Genomic DNA, 21,189 nt, shown 5'->3' on the forward strand with positions numbered 1-21,189 from the left:
AAAAAACAAATCAGTGCTTTTATAATAAAAATACATTATAAAAGAAACAAATCACCCACAGTTACCCATTTAACACACTTTTTTTTAAAGTAATCTCTACCCAACATGAGACTCAAACTTACAACCCTGAGATCAAGAGTCGCATGCTTGACTGAGTCAGCCAGGTGCCCCCAAATTTTGATAAACTTTAAACACGAAAAGTAAAATTTTATTGGAAGTACATTTTCTTTTTCTTTTTTTAAGTAGGCTCCATACTCAGCATGGAGCCCAACTCGGGGCTTGAACTCACCACCCTGAGATCAAGACCTGAGATGAGATCAAGAGTCAGACGCCCAACCGACTGAGCCACCAAGGCGCCCTGGGACACTTTCTAATAAGACGAGGGACTTTACTTCTCGATTGGTTTAGATATCTATGAATGAGAGATATGAGATGGAGTTCACACTACTCCTATTTTTTAAATTCCAATAGACAAAAAGCACCAGAAATCTTATATAAGTATTTAGATAGGAAAAGAAGGAGTCTTGTTATAACATCACCTATTTCTGTGAATTCGCGCTTAGGCTATATTCCCTTCCCCCCAGCTCAATAACATAGATGCTAAAACATCATATTTAGATAGGTCACCATCCCCAGACAATTCAGTTAGGTCTATTTTCAATTCTGCTAAAAGCAGAGAATGAGAAACCATCTATTTTATAAAAACAATCAGTCAAGGATCAGTTAAGCAGTCTTTAAACTCATTCAACTTTTTAATTTTGAGAAAATATACCAAAAGAGCCTTTATTAGGACTTACTAAGAGACTTTTAATTATTCTTGCTCCTCTTTTACCTACAGCTGTCTTTTTAGTTTAATATTCAGCAGCAGGAAAATTGAAATACTACTCATTTTATCACATCTTTGCTATATACTTTTTGAAAAAAAATTAACCTCTATGCATTAAATACATTTTCATCAAAATCTTATAGCTATAGATTTAGTTTATTCAAAACAGGCAGCCAAATCGGATTTACCTTCAGTCCCAAAATGTATTTTTCAATTCAAATTAATGTCATAATATTGAGGAATTGAGGACATTTTAAACTGTGAAATAAATTGCAAAATGCATCTTGTAAGGCAGATCATAAGTAATTACAATTACAATTAATATGATAAAGACCTAATAAAATTTAGCTACTGTTTCATAAGTTACCAAATGGAAATAAATTAGCAAGTCAGCATGGTTTTCTCCTTACTTAATTTGGAATATAATGCACAGTTAAATTTATAAGCTACTTTGAAAGAGGAGTATTATAAAAAACATGCCATTTCTTCAGTGTATGTATGTATGTATATTGAACTCTGATCCTTCAGCCATCAGGGAAAGTTGTGCCTCCAGTACAATAATCAGAAATCACACCATTAATTTAATAAGACATTATGATAAAAAATTTTCGATATATTTGATAAATGAGAAGGTATGCTGCTAAAAACGAACAGATTCACAGCCAGCATACAATTTTACTTTTCCCCTCACCTCCCTGTAATTTTACTTTTCAACAAAAGGCAGAAAATATTAAAGACACTGTAAGAACTGTCACTGGAATAAATACATCACAATGTTAGGTTTTTAACAACTAACTGACCAATGTACACCCAGCCTAAAGAAAGGCACGTCAAAGGTCCATTCACAGGTTTTACCTGATAAATTGTGAAAAATGTGTATTTAAGAGTGTCTGTCACTAAATGTTGCTCAGGTTGTTCGAAAATACTTTTCTTTCCACCTGAGACATGCCCCTAGGGGATGAGTACTGAGAAGAGCTAAAAAGAACAGTGCATTCGCACCCGTGGAAAAGCCGCCGGGGGCTTCCAGATGTTCACTTTGCTTTGTACGACCGGACTCTACTTTGAGAACCATGCACTCTCTGACAAAAGGGGATGGAAGAAGGAAAGCTCCCTCCTTTATTATCATATGTGGTGTCTAAATTCACAATAACTGGACACACCCCCAAATACCCAGGTTCTTATGGCAAGTTTCATCCTTAACAGAAAACATGATTAAGAAGGTGAAGCCTGGAAATACAGAGTTAATGACACCGTCATTAGTCATTACGGGAGGCTTCCCCCTTGCTTAGCACCGTGGATTTCTACACCCAAGATGGGCATGCCTTAGCAGGACAAGAGATGGTGGAGAGTTTGCTCTTCTTTTACATCAAGTGGAAGAAAGGTTATTTTGAATTTCAGTTCTCAGGCAGATCATTTTAAAGAAACAGTGCCATTGGTGGATCTAGAAATTACTTCCCTTAAAGCTATCCAGGATCAGGATCAAGGCATCGTTGAAGTCTCTGCTCCTCTCTGCATGTGGACACCCCAGCAGGAAGTGGGCACCCCAGCCCAGTGGGCACCCCACAGAACTAGAGCAGAGAGCTGGGCCATGTATCCAGGGTCACTTTTTTTCCCTAGGAGCATGGGTTTCAGGTCTCCCCAACTCTTATTTTTGAGTTTGAACAGAACAGTAACTTCTTTGCCAAAATAAAACCCTAATTTTTGTCATTCTGAGAAGAAATCCACTGTGGTGTGTGGTACCTTTTTAATTTTTACATTTTATTTTTAAGTCACTGTTGCCTCACTGATTGGATTCTGCTTACAACATGTTCCCCGGGTCTGAAAGAGCTACCATTTGCCTGCCAACAAATTCCTGATGAATGTCAAAGGTATAACCTTACTTGTGCTAATTCTATTTAAATCAGATGAAATACTAATATCAGAAGAATTTTATCAGTTTGCCTCATAAGCTTCATTTTAGTTCTCCATTTTTCCATAAGAAGGAAATTTCATCAGTAGAGCTAAACACCTCAGCTTGTACATATTTTTAACAGATTATAACTTCAGACTCAGGTGGCACTCAGAGTGCGTACAAATCTTTTAACTGGCTTTTAAAAATTCCTGGTGGCAGAAGCAGGTTGCCATTCCTGAATAGTAAAGGACTCCCTTGGACCCAGAGAAGTTGGAGGCACAGCTCTGCGATTTACTAATCGTGTCATCAGCTTTGGAAAACCATCAAAACTCTAGGATAGCAGCTGTAACACAGGGACAAGCATATTTCTCTCTCTTGTGTGGTTGCTGTGCAAACAGCGGGTCACGAAGGACTGATCTCTACCAGAGGCTCCGCACACGACTGGTGGATTTTTTTAAAGGTGATTTTCACTAATGACCACTTACCAGAACCATATCCAGGTATTGGCCCTTTGGTTTGAAGGTCTGGGAGCCCCACATTCAGAGCGTTGGGTACCATGTTGTCCAGATGTGGCTTGGGCCCAACGGGATGAGAGGGCGAATGCTTCATGCCAGGCTGCCTCTGCTGCTGCTGCTGCTGCTGCTGCTGGAGAGCGCTCACCATCCGAGCCAGCTGGAGGCCAGGAGCCAGAGCGAAGCGGACCGGAGGGAAGACGGACACATGATAAGCGAACACCCTGAACCTCCCAGAAAAGACTGCATGTGGCTCATGTTTTTGCTCTCAGAGGGCAGGCCTGCAGTCCTCACACAGAGCACTAGAGGGACCCTTCCAATCCCGCGTACCTGCTGCTCTTGCTGCTGGCGCACAGCTTGAGAAAGCTTCCTCTGGTTCTGCAGCAACTGCTGCTGTTGCTGCTGCTGCAGGAGAAGCTGACATGCCTACAAAACGGGGGAGGAGAGAGAGGAGCAGAGTTTCCTAAGCTGGACTTACTGAGACGCTGGAGGGGGTCGTGCACTGAAGTGCGTGGCTGAATCAAGCGTCTAGGAGGAAAAGACCACCCAGTCCCTGGTCTACTGGTCACATCTACCTCCAGCTGAGCTGATACATTAACCCTGAAGCATGCATGCAAATCAAAGTTAAAGGAAAATAAAAACCAAATAACCTTTTTTTTTTTTTTTAGCTATAGGAGGAAAATCTGCTACTCACCAACTGAAACTGGGGAATTTGTGGAAGCTGGCTCAGCATGGCAATTTGTTGAGGAGATAACTGGGGCCCCACATTGAAAAGACCTGGATTCAGGCCACTGTTGGGAAACTGCTTGAGCATTGAGGCAGAAACCTAGCAAGAAAAAAAAAAGATGCAGCTTTTAGAGCTTACCAAAATTAAACATTTTTTTCCCTGTAAAAAGGTCTTAATAGGTCTAAAGCAAGCATCAGTGGTTTTTCTTGAAAAATATTTGTGAAAAATATTAAATGATCGGGAGAAATACATTAAAGTTAACAATGGTTATCTCTGAGCGGTGAGATTAGAAGAGCTTTTAGGGGCACCTGGCTGGCTCAGCCAGTGGAGCATGCAACTCTTGATCTTGGGGGTTGCGAGTTCGAGCCCCACGTTGGTAGAGATTACTTAAATATAAAATATTTTATTTTTTAATTTTTTAAAAGATTTTATTTACTCATCTGACAGAGAGAGAGAGAGCACAAGCAGGGGGAGCAGCAGGCAGAGGGAGAGGAAGAAGCAGACTCCCTGGCTGAGTAGGGAGCTGGATGCGGGGCTAGATCTCAGGATCCTGGGATCATGACCTGAACCAAAGGCAGGTGCTTAACCAACTGAGCCACCCAGTTGCCCCAAGATAAAATCTTTTTTTTAGAAAAAGAGCTTTTAAATTTTCTTCTTAGGCTCTCCAATTTTTCTACACTAAAAATTATGAATTTACAATTGGAAGACTTCTGCAAGACAGAACGTTTTAATGACAATATGACTTTTGCCTGAGAAATTCTTACTGGAAATGGAAACAAAATATATCAAACTTCATAAAGCTAATAAATAAATGCCTAAACGAAGTATTTCTGTTATACAAATACGAAATATATATTAACCTGTAAGAGACACTGGAGTTTCAATTCATGACTTCTCATACCAAACACTCGGAGTCGCAGAGGCAGAGCAAAGGAGCCTAAAAGGTCAAACGACTCAACCTGTTCCGTCTCCACGGTTTTCAGGAGTGAACTAGGCTGGGCTGTAGAACAGACAGGGAAAAGACTCCCTTCCACCTTTGGACTGCTGGTCTAAGATGTTTTCACTAAGCTGAAATGAGTTTCCCAGCATTTTTATTCTCTGAACCCATTGAATCAGCTGATACCACAGAGAACAAACTTCATCCTCCATGTGTGGCAAGTCACACACTGGTCCAGTGTTTAGTCCTGGAGGCAGACTGCATAGGCTGCCATTTCTAAGGTGTGTGACTTGGGGCAAACGACTTACTTAGCCCTCCTAAGCCTCATTTTCCTTATCTCCAAAATTAGAATAATAATATTAACTTTAGTGATTGAGCATGTTATGAGTTAATCCACATCCAAGGCTTAGAAATGCACTTCAATAAATGCTCATATTATTCCACAGGGATGGCTCTTCAAATGTCTAGAGACAATTACAGTTCTTTGTGTCTCATCTTCAGACTAAAGATGATCAGTTCTTTCATGCGTGTTTCATCCAGTTTCTCAATGCAGAGCCCAGAACAGAAAGCCATTTTCTAGAACAGTCAAGTACCAAGTAGACCAGGCCATCACTAACCATTCTGTTAAAAGCCAGACTTCTATTAACAATGCCTAACTCCCAACTCACACACTAAGCTTACTGTCAATTAAAGTCTACAATATTTTAAAATAGGTTTTGCTCTCCTATGTAGTACTTAAGCAGCTGAGTTGAACTGTATTAATTTATGATTTGATCTTAGGATCTTACCTTTATGTGCCTGGCACATAGTAGATGCTTGATAAATAGCTATTAAATGAATGAATATATTTTATTAAGATTTAATTTTTTAAAAGATTTAATTTTTTTGAGAGAGCAAGTGAGCACAAGGGGGAGGGGGAGGGGAGAGAATTTTTTTAGAAGATTTTATTAATTTACTTTTTTGTCAGGTATCAACAGAAAGAAAGAGAGACAGAGAAAGAGCACAAGCAGGGGGAGCAGGAGGCAGAGGGAGAAGCAGGCTCCCGGCTGAGCAAAGAGCCCGATGTGGGACCCGATCCCAGGACTCTGAGATCATGACCTGAGCCGATGGCAGATGCTTAACCGAATGAGCCACGCAGGTGTCCCGGAGAGAGAGAATCTTAGGCAGGCTCTAAGCCCAGCACAGAGCCTGACTAGGGGCTCAATCTCAGGACCCTGAGATCATGAACTGAGCTGAAATCAAGAGTTGGATGCTTAAATGACTGAGCCATCCAGAAGCCTCAGATTTAAATTTTTTTTAAAGTAATTTCTACACCCAGTGTGGGGCTAGAACTCATAACCCTGAGATCAAGAGTTGCATACTTCACCAAATAAGCCAGCCAGGTACCCCATGAATATTATATTTTAACTTACTAACAGTCACTCCACCAAATTCTTTTCTAACCTATTATTCCACTTATTCCCAGTTTGTGTTTCCCTATCTGGTCATTGATGGGAATCTTGAACTTGATAGAGCCAAGGATAATCTAGTAGCATGTCAGTAAAAACTTCCTTCCAACCAACAGTGATTGGGCTGGGAACAGCCAATCATTTACTAATCCACACAACTGTTTTAGCATTTAACTTATATTTATACATCTTGTCTAAAACAAAGAGAGAGCTTGTCAAATGGCTTGTCAAAATAGAGATTTTTGACAACAACTGTATCATTCTTATAATCCAAGATTTTTAAACTAATTAATAAAAAAAATCAGTTAAGACTTGTTAGCAAATTTATGATTCTTGATTTCCTATCAAAGGTGCTCACAAAGCCGTAATTCTGCTATCTAGTCTAGAATCTTGCCTAGGATTGGCACCAAGTTCATCAGTCTAAGCCACTTCCCTTATTGTTTCAAAAACTATTTTAAAAACTTCCCCATTCTCCTCACTTCCTTGTCAGGGAGGGGTGCCCACCTTGCTCATAGCACTCTGGGCCTCCTGCCCTTTCTTTCTGGCAGCAAACCTATAGGGAGGGTTGCCCCATTCCAATTTCTGCTGGCTAAGTTTGTAATTCAGTATTAGGAAGCTCACATTCTCCAAGATCAGCTTTCTCAGTAGTAAAGGGGATATTCTGACCCCACATGCGTTCATCTTGTCTTAAAAATTCAGGATTTGTGCAAGAAAGAGGAGTTGTCATTATTAAACTCCCCTTGAAGATCCCCAGACTTCCTCAAAGATCACAGAAGGGCTCGGCAATTCTTTTCACAAATTCTTTCTCTGTTGTAGGATTTAATTTGTCTTAACCATTTTGGTTGAACATCTTTGTTCTTAATGGAGAAGACAAAAGCAGTAAAAATTTTATTTTCACTTAATTTAACTTAATTTCCATTTAATCATTTCATACAAATACAAGTAGTCCAAAGCAATAATTCTTTTCCCAGTCACCAGAACTGTACCAAACCAAACTCTGAAGGCTCTTTCAAGCTGCCTGTTGTTTTGCAAGTCTGTTTATTTTATGTTGCAATCCCCCAACACAACTCTTACACATATTCATCCCTGCTTGCTACCCTTACTTTCCAACTTTTGAAAACACCCCTTTAAAATCTGAGTCATCAGAAAGCTTTCATCAGACCTGCTGGGTCTTCCCACTGTATCTTTCTTTAGCATAACAGTTAAAGTTAAATTAATGCTTCTGAGTCACCCTCTCTGCCACATTCTCAAGAATACCTGCCTACCTTTCCTTTGATACTTTCTAGTCTAGAAACATCTAAGTTCAAGTTTCCTGTCCGGGGCTCACCAACTCATTTTCTTCTAAGATCTCAGCCACTTTCACTTAACCTATCAATGCTGTAATTTTGGGAAGTATTTTGGATTAAAGTAACAGTTCTCCCAGCTGTTTCCTCTCTACTCTCTAAGAGATGCTGAAGGTTGCCAACCAATGACAACACTTGTTTGATTTTCTATTTTGATAGTTGGAAGCCTAGCAGATGTGAGCTCAGAGTGAACATACCACTCCTGTGCACTGTGCCTCTGTACCAGTTTTATGGCCAGCATGAGAGACTTGGCATTAAAAAAAAAAAAAAAAGTAAACATTTCAATAATAATCTTTAAGCATTGATTACAGGTTGAAATGATAATTTAGATACACTGGGTTAAAGAATGTATATATTATTAAATGAATTATACCTATTTGTCTTTTTAAACATGGCTACCAAAAACTTTATATTATGTGGTTTGTGCTATATTTCTACGAGACAGTGCTGCTCCTAGGCCATCAGCATTGTTTCTAATTTCCTTTCCAAAGGGAAAGGACTCTATGATTCATGGGAAATCTACTCTGCTTATTTTGTTTTCCAACCTGCTGCCCTCCAAAATAAACAGCCATTGTCTGAGCCTTCCTTTCTTCCCACTTCTCTGCTCAGTTTTAAAAGCTCTACTGAACAAATCAGCTAGTCTCTTGATCAACCCATTTCTCTTCAGTCTTGAGAATGTATGCCATTCTTTGCCAAGAGCCCATGCGTCCCACCACCTCCAATATTCCTATCCCTTGAAATTAGCTAAAGAAACCACCATTCAAAGTAAAACATGCGTATGATCCAGCAGCACCCTAGGAAACAAATTCATCCTGGGCGACAAGTATAGGAATATTTATAGCAGCACTGCTCATAATAGCAGCAATCTGGAAACTACCCAAATGTCTATTGGTAGTGGAAGAGGTAAGTAACCGATGTATACTCACATAACAGAGCACTGTATGAACCACAACTGCCCAAATCAACACGGGGAAATCTTAAAAACACTATCAAGTGAAAAAAGTCAGAGAAGGCTACGTACTGCACGTTTCTGTAAAGTTCAAAAAAAGCCAAAATCAAACTATACTGTTTAAAGATAGACAGATATGGAAAGACTATAAAGAAATGCTAACACAAGGTGTTTTATTCTTTAAATTTAATTTGAATGCCAGCATCTCATATGTGCCATAAATTGACAGTCATAAAGACTAAAAAGGTTACCTTCAAGGACTTCCTGTCTAGCCTTGCCCAACGTTTCACTTGCCCAGACTACACACGCACTGTCCTTCTCCAATGAATACAGAAGGACCAGAGAGAAGCACCATGAGGCTCCTGGCAAATGGCTATTCGTGCCTGGGTTGGAGAGTAATTAAAGTGCAGGTCTGCACATTCCCGTAGCAGGGAGTTAATTATTCTGGCTTAAAAGCCCTTCAATCTCCAGCTGGGCTAGAGAAAGGGAAGATCTACTTGGAGTCAACATGGCATTTAACGAAGCACTGCAGGTGCAAAATGACAGCAATTTAAAGCAAGACAAAAGCCTGGTAGAGTATGTTACTTTCTGAATATTTGAGTAACAGGAGGAAAAAGGCAAGGCAGACACCTAAGACCTGGAACATCTGTAGCAAATCTTAAAGACGAGTTTCAATGTCTTCTTCCTATGTTCACATTAAATACTGACTGCCCTTATAAGGCAGTTAAAATGGATATAAAATTTGATATTACTTATTAAAAAATTTAAGTGTTCATGTTCTTTGACCCATAAATTTCATTCTGGGCAACTAAGTTTGGAAATAATGTGGGCACAGATCAATGTCTAAGACTGCATATAAAATCTACGGATGGGGAGCCTGGTGGTTCAGCTGGTTAAGCATCTGCCTTCAGCTCAGGTCATGATCTTAAGAGTTCTGGGATCGAGCGCCAACTCAGGCTCCCTGATCAGCAGAGAGTCTGCTTCTCCCTCTCCCTCGGTCCCTCCCCCCTGCTTGTATGTATGCTCTCTCTCTCTCTTCAAATAAATAAATATTTTAAAAAAGAGATCTATGGATAATAGTTTCTCTATTGCATTATTTATAACAGTGAAAAATCAGAAACAATTTAATATCCAATAATGGCGAAGAGAATGTTTCAGGAAATCAAAGTAAATCTACCTGATGGAACATTATGCCTTCTTCATTAAGGATGATCAACAGGAAGACTAAATATAGGTATGACCCAAAGTTAACAAAAACAGCAGGATATAGTGACCACGAATGTCATTATGTGAAAAGCATGCCTGTACATGAACAGTCTGAATAGGGGATTTTGTAAAAATAATCCCTGTCATTGCATCTGAATCAGGGTTTCCTGGAAGAATTTTTTCCCCATTATCCAAGCTTTCAGTGTGGTTATTATATTGCCTTTACTTAAAAAAAAAAAAAAAAAATAGAGCTACCCAACTTCATTTTTTAAAATATAGAAATGTGAAGAAAAAAACTGAAGTTTCCATTATTTAATATTCTGCCCCCATTATGCATCAAATAAACGTTAACCACGTTTTGCTAAAGAAACAAATCTCAGGGGCGCCTGGGTGGCACAGCGGTTAAGCGTCTGCCTTCGGCTCAGGGTGTGATCCCGGCGTTCTGGGATCGAGCCCCACATCAGGCTCCTCTGCTATGAGCCTGCTTCTTCCTCTCCCACTCCCCCTGCTTGTGTTCCCTCTCTCGCTGGCTGTCTCTATCTCTGTCGAATAAATAAATAAAATCTTTAAAAATAAAAAAAAAAGAAAGAAACAAATCTCAGAAATGTGGAACACAAATACTTCTCTTTTCCACACAGAGCAGATACTTTGGTCATAAGGAGACTGGCAGCCCCTATGTCTCTTAGACTACGTTAACTGTGCTTTTCCTAACAATTCCACTTTCTAAATCATTCTGAAATGCATCTTCCCATGACTCGACATGTATTTACTCTAAATACGTGCCCTGCACAGTTGTAGATGTTCAGGAGGCAGCAGTGAACGAAGCAGACACAGCCTTGGCCACTGTGAAGCTTAGGACACACCGGGGGTGGGGGGCAGCGACGGTGGTGGTGCTGCTGTACTGTACACAGCCCGGCCTGAGAGAGCCTCTCTGAGAAGGGGCCACAGCAGCAGAGATCTGAAGGAAGTACAGATGGAGCCCTGTGGCAGTCTGAAAGAAGAGCCTTCCAGAACACGCTTGGTGCCCTAGGGCGAGCTGACTGGAGAGGCCAGAACTAACAGGAGGGAGAGTGGCAGGTGTCTGGGGTGGGGAGGTCACCAAGAGCATCAAAGCCCACAGTAAAGAGCTGGCTCTGTATTCTCAGTGAGAGAGGGAGCCCTGAGAGGATAAAGTGGTAACATGACTTACCCTTAACTTTCTGTGATGCTAGAAAAGCTTCCCATCTACAGTATCTGTTCAGCAGCCACCAACGAGGTGTGGCAATTTAAGTCAATTAACATTAAAATTTCAGTTCTTCCACCCCACCGGTCACATTTCAAATGCTCAGGTGGCTAAGGGCCACCCTGCACCGTGTGGTTTTAGAGGATCGTCAGAACGCTGGGTGGAGAAGGCACTGGAGGCAGGCAGGTGCTGAAGAAAGCAGGGAGGGACCAGTCAGGAGGGTACTTCTGGGAGAGAAACAGTGGTCGCCTGCCATGAGTCACGTTATCGGAGGTGACAGGAAATAGATCCGGGACAGGGTTCCGAAGGGGGATTTGTTGATGGACTGAATGTGAGCTGACAGGACTCCCCGCTAACTCTGAGGTCTGTGGCCTGAGCGCCTGCAGGATGGGAGTGCCATTTACTTGGAGGAAGAGGATGTTTTCGAAGAATAGTATGGGATGAAATCACAAGCTCTGTTTTGGACATGTTGACTTGAAGAGCCTGAAAGGCATCCTCACAGAGATGCCCAGAAGTCTGTGGAATTGAGAAGAGAGATCTGGGCTGAAGACACACTCTTGGAACTGTCAGTATTTAGAGACACTGATTGGGCGACATCACCCAGCAGTGACTGCAGATGGTGAGAAGAGGGTAGAGGACTCAGACTGGGGCCCTCTGAGGTTTAATATTGGGGAGATAAGGAGGAGCTTGCAAAGGAGATGGACAAGGAAAGGCAGGTGGAGAACCACTATACAAGGTGTCCAAAGCCAAATGAATGAAGCTTCTGAAGGGAGGGCGTGATCAACTACGTCAGATGCTGCTGATACGCCAAGTAAGAAGAGACTGGAAAACAGACCAGGGTATTCCACAACACAAACGTCATCTGGGACCTTCACACCGTCTGAATTCTCACTGCCACCGCCTTACCTGGACTCCTCTGCTCTAGTATGTGTGCCATTCAAACATGTACTCTACATCTCTGTCAATGTTATTTTTCTAAAACATAAGTTTTCCTGCATTACCACTCAGCTGAAAAATCTTGCCCAATACTACATTATCTATGGCAGCAGCAGCTAAATTTTAGGGTGCAGATAAAAATCACCAGGGGGTGACTAGGCCCTAACTCCCAAAATTCTGTCTCAGTAGACTGGGGGAGACCCGGGAACCGTATTTTTTTTTTTTTTAAAGATTTTATTTACTTATTTGACAGAGATAGAGACAGCCAGCGAGAGAGGGAACACAAGCAGGGGGAGTGGGAGAGGAAGAAGCAGGCTCATAGTGGAGGAGCCTGATGCGGGGCTCGATCCCAGAACGCCGGGATCACGCCCTGAGCCGAAGGCAGACGCTTAACCGCTGTGCCACCCAGGCGCCCCCGGGAACCGTATTTTTAAGTAGCAACCCAGATAACGGTTACAAGGGACAAAGTCCAAACTCCTTCGCAAGGCAAACAAAGCTTTTCCAAAACTGGTGCCAAACTTCCTGACTGGTTTTTTCCTATTCCACTCTAGACAACATCTATATGCTTCAACAAGCTCAAACTAATTATTTAAATCAACTGCATTTTCCCAAACATACCACGTTCTTCCAGATATTACTGCTCCTTGTCCAAGCTGCTCGTGCTGCTTAGAAGGCACCTTTAACCCGGAGGTGCTCAGCAAACTCTGACTCATTCTTCAAGACCCAGCTTAAATGTCACTCCTAGTGCGAGGCCTTGCCTAGTTCCTAAACTGTGTTAAACATTCCTATGTAACATTTATCACGCTGCCTATTTGCTGACTGTTCTGCCATCATCCCCACCAACTCCAGGAGGGTATGACAGGAGATGGCAGTTCCTTGGTGTTGGCAAGGCCAACACCCCCACCAGGTACACTGCAGACGTTTGATAACCACAGGACCGTGGCCTGACACCAGGCGTGCTGGAGGGTGCTCCGGGAGTTAGGAAGACACAGCCACTGTGGTGCGCTGGGGGAGTCGGGAGCAGCTCTGTCTAGAGGACAGACCGCTACCTGGGGTCTGGAGGATGATTGGAGTTTTAGAGAGAGGGGCAAGGAAGGAGAGACAACAAGAGGACTCCCAGACCCCTGGTGCAGGACCACGGAGATGAGAGGGCAGGGCGATGAACATTTCCTCCCCTACTAAGATAGTTACAGACTCAGTGCCAAACACAGAATTTGAAATCTATAGGATATGGTTTCAAATGAATATTTTAAGCCCATGTCTAACAAGATACTTCAAAAAACAAAACAGCAACAAAATCTTTACAACCTATTCGTTGTCCCTAACAGGTGTCCACCCCCTTTTATAGGATAGGACAGACTCATAGCTCTTTATCTTAGTTCACTGAAGTAACATTCTAAGGAGATTAAGTCACGCACACTGAATCCTTAAACGGGCTCATCAGCTTTTCTACTGTTCCTCAGACCCATTTTCTCACAAAGAGGTATGAGTGACAGTTGGTGGCACAAATCTCTCCCCTATACCTTGCAAACAACTCACTACACATCTCCTACTAAGAAATGGACCCAAAAGGTTTCCCAGAAGACTATACCCCACAACACAGAGCTGCTCCAAGTGTAAGCCTCTGCCACTTCATTTGTTCTAAACCCCCCTCCCAGAGCACCTAGTCAGTATTTCAGCACCCATCTCTTCAAAACTTCTCAGAGTAACCCAGAACCTGGTTATTCTCCCGTTTATCTGCAGGTGAATCCTCAAGGGCAACCAACTTCAGAATGCTGACACACCAGGATTTATAAAGTAGTTTCATTTACATGCAATTAAAACAATCAGTGCACTATTAGAAAAATATAGAGACATCTAAAAGGAATATAATCATAATGCTTTTCATGTAAAAACTGTATGTTGATACAATAAAGAAATGAGTGTAACATTTTGTTCTGAAAATCTTGATCTGGGGGCACCTGGGTGGCTCAGTCAGCTAAGTACCTGACTTGAGCTCAGGTCATGATCTCAGGGTCCTGGGATGGAGGCTCACATCGGGCTCCCAACTCAGCGGGGAGTCTGCTTCTCCTCCTGCCCCCCCCCCCGCTTGTGCTCTCTCTCTCTCTCTCTCTCTCTCTCCTCACGTAAATAAGTAAAATCTTATCAATCAATCAATCTTGATCTGGATTTTTTACATTTTAGACGGTCAGGTAACTATTATTCCTTTTATGCCAGACCTGTCAGCTGGCGACTGGTAACCACCTGGATAGGCTTTACTGCTGAATTGTGGAAACAAAATTGCTTACCTGGGGGGAAATAAACTGGGGAGGCACTTGCGCCCGGAGATTAGGAGAAGAATTTAGTGGCTGCACTGGCGTGTGCATACCTCTCGATTGTGCTGTGCTATTTCCAAACAAACCATGATTGCCACCCTGCAAACATAACGGCAACAGTAAGGGTTTTTGTTAATGTAAGAAAATGCAAAAAGAAACAGTTCTGGTTTTCTATCCCTCAGAAGAATCATATCCTGTGTTCCATGGAATCACAGAATTTTATAACTGAAAAGTTCCTGGTCTTGGAATGCTTGGGAAAATTATTCAAACCAAATCATGCACATAGCACCACCACCCCTGCAGTCAGATGCACTCTATAACCAAAAGGGTTAAATTCGGTCAAATGTTAAAAAAAATGCACTAATTTTTTTTTTTTTGTAATTGAAAGGTATAGGCAATATAATGTTTATTTCAACTACTCTTTTTTCTTTTCTTTTCTTTTTTTTTTAAAGATTGGTTTACCAAATTTATTCTCAAGTCAATAATCTGAGCTCCATCTTGAAAGGCACCTGAGTATAAATGCAGGCTTCTAAATAACATCAACTGTCAAACAACACTAGGACATTAATGCCTCTGAACCGATTAGTTCAGTCATAGAATCAGTGCCACCAAACCGTAGCCCAGCTCCATGAGAACCCTCCTCCAGATCTGAACACCCTTTCCTGTCTTGGGTCTGCTTGATCCCTTCTTTGCTAGATGAGAAAATCTAAATCAAGAGTGAGATTAAAAAAGAAAAAAAAAAAAAAAAAGAAAAGGGAAAAAGTGAAAAACCATTACAGGGACACCAAAAAACCATTACTCACCTGTAACTTCTCATTCCAATGTATGAACATTAGTCTGGTTAAAAATAAGCTTAATTTCCTGATTTCTGGAGGGAAATCTCCAGTTGGAATTCTCATTCCAACTCACTGGAGCTATTCCAATCAAAGAGCTACAGGAAACTGGGCTATATGATGGTCCTTCTGTTCTGACTTGTTCTAAGCCGAGAAAAGCCCTTCAGTAAAGAACTTGATACTGTTCCCTCCATCTGAGGAAAGCCTCTACACCATCTGCACGTGGACTCTTTGAGGCCCAGCTCAGAGGTCATCCACATAAAGGAAGTCTTCCCCAAACCTTCCGCCTCATTTCACATTCAAATTAACTAAGCCCGCCTCTATGTTCTCAAAACACTTTAAACACTCTTTGATAGCACCCATCAGCCAGTCATATTAATTTTCCATTCTGTCTCTCCACCACCATCTTAATACTTCCCTTTTGTATTCCCAGAACTCAGTAAAGTCCTAGTCTGTAGGCTGCAAACATCATGACCCACCAATTCCATTTACTTGACAACATCCCACTGAATATCTTTAATGAAGACAGCTGTACCACTGCTTATACCAAGTATGTGTGTTCTGAACTGAAGTCATCATCTTCTCCCTGGCACAGTGGGGATTAAGGTAATTTTAAAGAAGAATTTTGTAACAGCACCATTAAGTTCTAGAACACTAAAGATATTTCAATGGCTTAATGATTCAAAATAGATTAAGGGACTGCTACTGGGAAATTAATGAACTTAAAAGCACTGAAAATAAAAATGGCTATGAACGTAACATAGAAAAGGCAATCGAAATCTATGTATATCTCATAAAAGAAAATCAAAGATCCACCATGAATTTTAAATCTCCCAAAAGACTGTTTAAACATGAAAAGACCTTTAATTCTATAAGCTGTAACATCTCCACTTCCCCTGTCTTACCAAACTGATACTCTGAGGTGACACGGTTTGGCTCTAATTCTTCCAAGATCGTGGTAGTTGGTAGCTTACCTACTGATCATTCTCAACAACACAGGAAACACCTGTTTCACTGAGAATATTCTGCTAAGATCATTCTCACACTTTACCATAAAAGTAATGACCTTGTTATTAGATGCTAATTATTCATGGTTGGGTCCTTGCACGGTGGGGTTTCTGGTAGCTGAAGTCCTTGCCAGAATCCATGTTCTAAAAAGTTCAAAACTGCTTTAAATTCCAACCTCTCTTCTGGTAAGAAATATTAGAAGGAATTTGCCTTTTCTCGTTTTTTGTAAAATCAGGCCCTATTTGCACATTCCCAGGGGACAGATGCCACCCTGGCCCACCACCCAGAGGTTTTAGGTTTGCTTTATCAAGTGTCTCTAAAGCCGTATCAAGCCCTGTGACACATCTGATATGGATCATGGTATAGAAGAGTCAACGGGAGTCTATCGAAAAACACCTTCCCTCTTGTTAAATATGGAAACTTGGCATTGCTGCTCATTTTCTTGGCTCAGAAGTAGCTATTTTGCAGAGTCCTATCTTTAGTGGCAATCATACATAGTTTTAAGACTGTATTTAGAAATTAGGAAAATGGTCATCAAATGCTTATATGTATGTTAATGGCGATTTATCTGGTTATTTCTAGAGCTTCACTGTTGAATATTGTTGAATATAAGGCTTTTAATGATGACCGGAGTCCTAGTATTTACTGGTGACAGCTGCCTCAACTACAGTGTTTAACTGAGAAAGGCATATAAATTAAAAACAAAGTTACCAAGCTGACTGAAATCTGTGATTTGAAAATAAAAATCTTACATTTTAATTTTTAATTATGAACAATACTAAATCTACATGAAAATGGTATAAAAGAACCATGACCATATTTAGATAAAACGTGTATCTACCAGATTCACAATGGACTCTGTGGCATTCCATTTTTAGGATTAAAAAAACCCAAAGAGGAATGACTTTTTCTTAGAGTCCAGTGCCAGCTACTTCGGCTGGTCTATTATACTAAAAATTATATACTAATGGCTCTTGATAAACGTGCAATCCTGTAGGCATGTTTGTAATCATCATTAATCAAGACTGTTAGGACTATTTTGTATTTTCTATACCTCAGTCCAAAACAAAAGAGCTGCCCCAAACCACTGATATAATTATTTCTTCTTTGTTTATATAAGCAATACATGTCTATGTCCTCTGTGGAAACATTAAGAAAAACAGTGAAATATAAAAAAAGAAAACAAGAAATTGCCCATAACTCCCAAACCAGAGATAACCAACTGAACACATGGATATCATACGATCCATTTTATAAAACGTGCTAAAGCAATAATTAGAAAGCCTATGAAAGACTTGTGTGCAACTGGAGGACTATGGTGTGAGAGGTGTTTTATAACATCCTTTCATTTGTATGTGAAAGTCAGCATGTGGAAACAGAATGAGTACAATTAATAATTAAATGTCGTTCCATGACATCCTGAGGTGAGAGTCACAGTGACAGGTAAGTGGTCACAGAACTGTGGCTAGGAAAATACCATCACTGGAGTCACTGTCAGAGGGGAATTGTCTCCAAATTCCTGGTTTTCTCCCCTAGAACTACCCTGGAGGTGCTGTGGGGTGACAGAGGCCCGCCTCGCTGTGTCAGGCCTGCGGAGGTGAGGGGGCCTCAGGGGCCAGCCCTGCCAGTCTCACTCCCGGTGCACAGCTCCTCCTGGGAGGACTGAGACCCGCCCCTAGGAAATGGGCTGTCACATCTGAGCAACATCCAGCCTTCCCAAAACTTCATTCTCTCCTATCAAATTACCTCTCTCTGGGTAATTACTATATTTTACACTTAAAGACACTAGATTTTAAGATGTTGTAATGCGCAAGTATTTACTCTTACCAGTTTTGCTATTTTCTAATTAGAAGTTTCACTAAATCGAAAGGACTTCAAAAGTATCACTTGCCATTCAATCCAAGGGTAAGAACGGCAAATTCGTTGCTAAGTTAGATGACATAAGGTACTTATGTAGCCTCCGTAACATTTTCCTAAGCTAGTTCTTAGGAACTCAGCTTAACTTAGAACTTAGTTAACTTCTTAAATGTGAACTTATGACCAAAAATGAGAATACGAAAGAAACAGATTTAAAATAAAATCCACGTTGAGAAAATATGGAGAGATGGGTTCTATGGGCTGAGAGATCTAAAGCCTATACTTAGTATCATTCTGTGCATTCAGTAATCAACAAATTTCCCAAGACAGACAAATGATGCAATGAACTGCAGACCAGGGCCAAGGCGAGGCCACAGCCAAGCAGTTGTAAATTTGAGAGGCCTCCTTACTTGTCTAGCAGCGAAGTTTTGGGGGTTGAGCCCTGTGCCGATTGCTCCAAGGCTGACGTTGGGTAGTGTGGAACCAGAGGGAGACAGCTTGTAGCTGGGAGAAGGGGAGAAGGGAGAGCAGGGAGCCTCATCCCCAAGGCACCCATCTTGATTGGAGAAAGGCAAAGTCAGCTGAAAAGTAGTAGGAGTTAGCCAATCACAATGAGTGTTGGTTAGTGAAGCAACAGAATGCAAGAAGGGACAAGAGAGAAACACTAGGAACAAACAGAGTTAGAGTGTATTAGCAATAAACGAGGATGGAATTTGGATCTGATAAGAGTCATCACACTTGGCCCAACAGATACCATCTGTCATCTCTGCTACGGATTTTTTCTTATCCTCTAAGTCAGTAACACATTCTGTCCACTGCACTAGGATAAAAATTGCCAGACACTTTATTTTTATGCATCTAATATCGATTACTCTATGTCGCTGCTGAAATAGAAGCCAGAGTAATCTCGTTAATCTGCTGCTTCCTCCAACAGCATCATGAGTGGTGTCAAAAATGTGCCAGATCTAACACTTTTGGTTTTAACCGCTTTCTGAAGATCCAGGGCCATGGCAAATCAGTATTCTGAATCAAGAATTATTTCCTCCATTAGGAATGCAAAAATCAAAACAAATCGGTATAAACGACTTGTTTAAATCAGGTAGTTGAGAATTTGGACAGTATACCATTGTAACTAAAAATAGGTCACTAGGGAAATGGAGAAAGAACAAAGGAACTCTCTTAGAAATAACACAAGAGAAAGTTCTGGGCCATCTTGACAAAGCTAGAAGGCAAGGCCTTGGGAGATATGGATTATTTGCACAAGAATCCCAAATTTAATTTCTCATTGTATAGCAGCAGAACAAAGAATTCAGAATAACTCTGTCTCTAAAATTTCTTCTACGTTTCGAGTGTGCATTTCCCCTACTGTAAAAAGTCAGACCATTCATTTCCCCCTTCTAAACTTTATAAAATTTCTAAGAACTCAGACCTTCACAATAGTCACAATATTCACATACTAAGGTTCTAGCTTCTGCCTAATCACCTGTTGACATCAAATGTTTTTATGTCGCCACTTAAACGCAGGTGATGTTTGCGTTTGGCTCATTAATTAATTCAGTAATTCTATGCTTCCTCCTGGAATTGATTATTGAAAGAACAAATGGGAACCAAAGTGGTTCACATGAATTATTACCTTAAACAAAGGATTTGACTCACCTTCTCGAAATAAGGCCCACTATCTGTGGTTCCCATGTCTTTGGAATTAGGTGGACGGAACCCAGATCGATCCTTCCTCATGATATCATTAAAATCCCCGAGATTCATCGCTCGCTTGTCCACGTCAAATTTTTTATCTGGAAGGCTCCCTGAAAAGAAGAACAGAAGAAGTGAACATTTTAAGGACCAATGTCTCCCTCATGACGAGGAGTACTAGCCCCACTCTCCTCCCTGAGGTGTTGAGTATAGACCACAAGGGATCTCATTGGTTCAGGCTGCTGGGGACCCTCCCTGGAGCACACGTGGATCCTTTTGTTCCTTTTTTAAAAACTCGTACCAGTTGTAGCTTGTTTTCAGTGAAGACTGAGAGAGAGACTTAGGGCCAACCTGGTAAAAATCTGACTAAAAAAGTATTTCCACTGGTTATTGATGTTTGATGACTATCACTTGCTCATAAATTCAAACGTGCTCAGGGAGAACATTTGTCTCTTGCTCTTTTAGCACCTGCTAGATAAATGGGTGGGGCTGTGACACAGTTATTGGGAATAAAAAGGCCTAAGAGGCACAGCTGTTCCCTTGAATTTAGAACTTAAGAGTCGAACACATTAAGTGAACGACGTGATTTCCCAGGTACCATGATTATTCCTCCTTTATTCGCTCTGGAAATTGCTATTATACACTAACATGATCGGTGCCCCCGGAAGCTTACTTTTTCATTATTCTTAGATTTTAAAATATCATAGATCAAAGACTATTTCCCTTATGACCCAGGATTGTTTTCCTTTCTTCTTGGTTTGATTCTTTTTAAGTTCCTCAAGGTAAGCAACAGCGTCACGGGGACGACCCCACAGGCTAAGGGCTGACACCGCACCCGCCCCACTCGCAGGGGGAGAGCTCATCAATAATGCAACAACCCCAGTACGGACAGGACTAGCAACCTGAGAGCAGAGGATGACAGGGCCACAGACATACTTTGTTCGGCCACACACCCCAGTTTATAAAATCTGAAGTAGTTCCCAATATTGAAATATCAAGTTGTCAATATATGTCTAAATTTCTGGCCTTGCTTGAAAACTGGAAGCTCTGACAAAGCTGAACCTTTACCCTCCAGAGCAACAACTGTAAGGGCCGAGTGAGGCTGAGTCCTTTATCCCTTACATGGTACACGTGACCCCCACAGCTAACCAGTGGCCTCCAACTCCCACTTTCTTACACCTGGCACACACCACTCCTTTACGTGACTTTCCTGGATCCTGCAGCCGTTTGAGTTTTCAACCCCTACCTAGTGCCTAGGATGGTCCTTCGCGTCTGCTGAACAGCACCCATCCCAACTCAAACTGAGCAGGGATCCAACATGGCATCATTAACAACAATATATTCCATTCATATTAATGGAGTGATACACACCTACAGACAAATCCATTTTGCTGCCTGGATTATCTTCAGTTTGACTCTGAAAAAGAAGCAACAGGAAGGGAGGATTAAAGGTTTGAATTCAATGTCTGGATCAGAGAAAAAACTGG

General features: G+C 41.3%; 1 protein-coding gene across 12 annotated transcripts in view; it reads right to left on the reverse strand.

Moving 5' to 3' along the window:
- TNRC6B (trinucleotide repeat containing adaptor 6B) overlaps positions 1-21,189 on the reverse strand; it is a 241,523-nt gene that overhangs the window by 27,721 nt on the left and 192,613 nt on the right. For 7 of the 12 annotated variants that reach the window (XM_057316502.1, XM_057316505.1, XM_057316499.1 and 4 more), the window contains 7 exons: positions 21,074-21,119; positions 19,667-19,815; positions 18,421-18,591; positions 14,286-14,411; positions 3,924-4,055; positions 3,560-3,655; positions 3,203-3,389 (listed from right to left, as the gene is read on the reverse strand). In XM_057316502.1, the coding sequence (XP_057172485.1) occupies positions 3,203-3,389; positions 3,560-3,655; positions 3,924-4,055; positions 14,286-14,411; positions 18,421-18,591; positions 19,667-19,815; positions 21,074-21,119 (907 nt within the window). The remainder of the gene's footprint in view (positions 1-3,202; positions 3,390-3,559; positions 3,656-3,923; positions 4,056-14,285; positions 14,412-18,420; positions 18,592-19,666; positions 19,816-21,073; positions 21,120-21,189) is intronic. The other 5 variants (XM_057316508.1, XM_057316506.1, XM_057316507.1 and 2 more) reach the window with 1 other exon arrangement.

This window comes from Ursus arctos, unplaced genomic scaffold (genome assembly GCF_023065955.2).
Source record: "Ursus arctos isolate Adak ecotype North America unplaced genomic scaffold, UrsArc2.0 scaffold_21, whole genome shotgun sequence".
NCBI lineage: Eukaryota > Metazoa > Chordata > Mammalia > Carnivora > Ursidae > Ursus > Ursus arctos.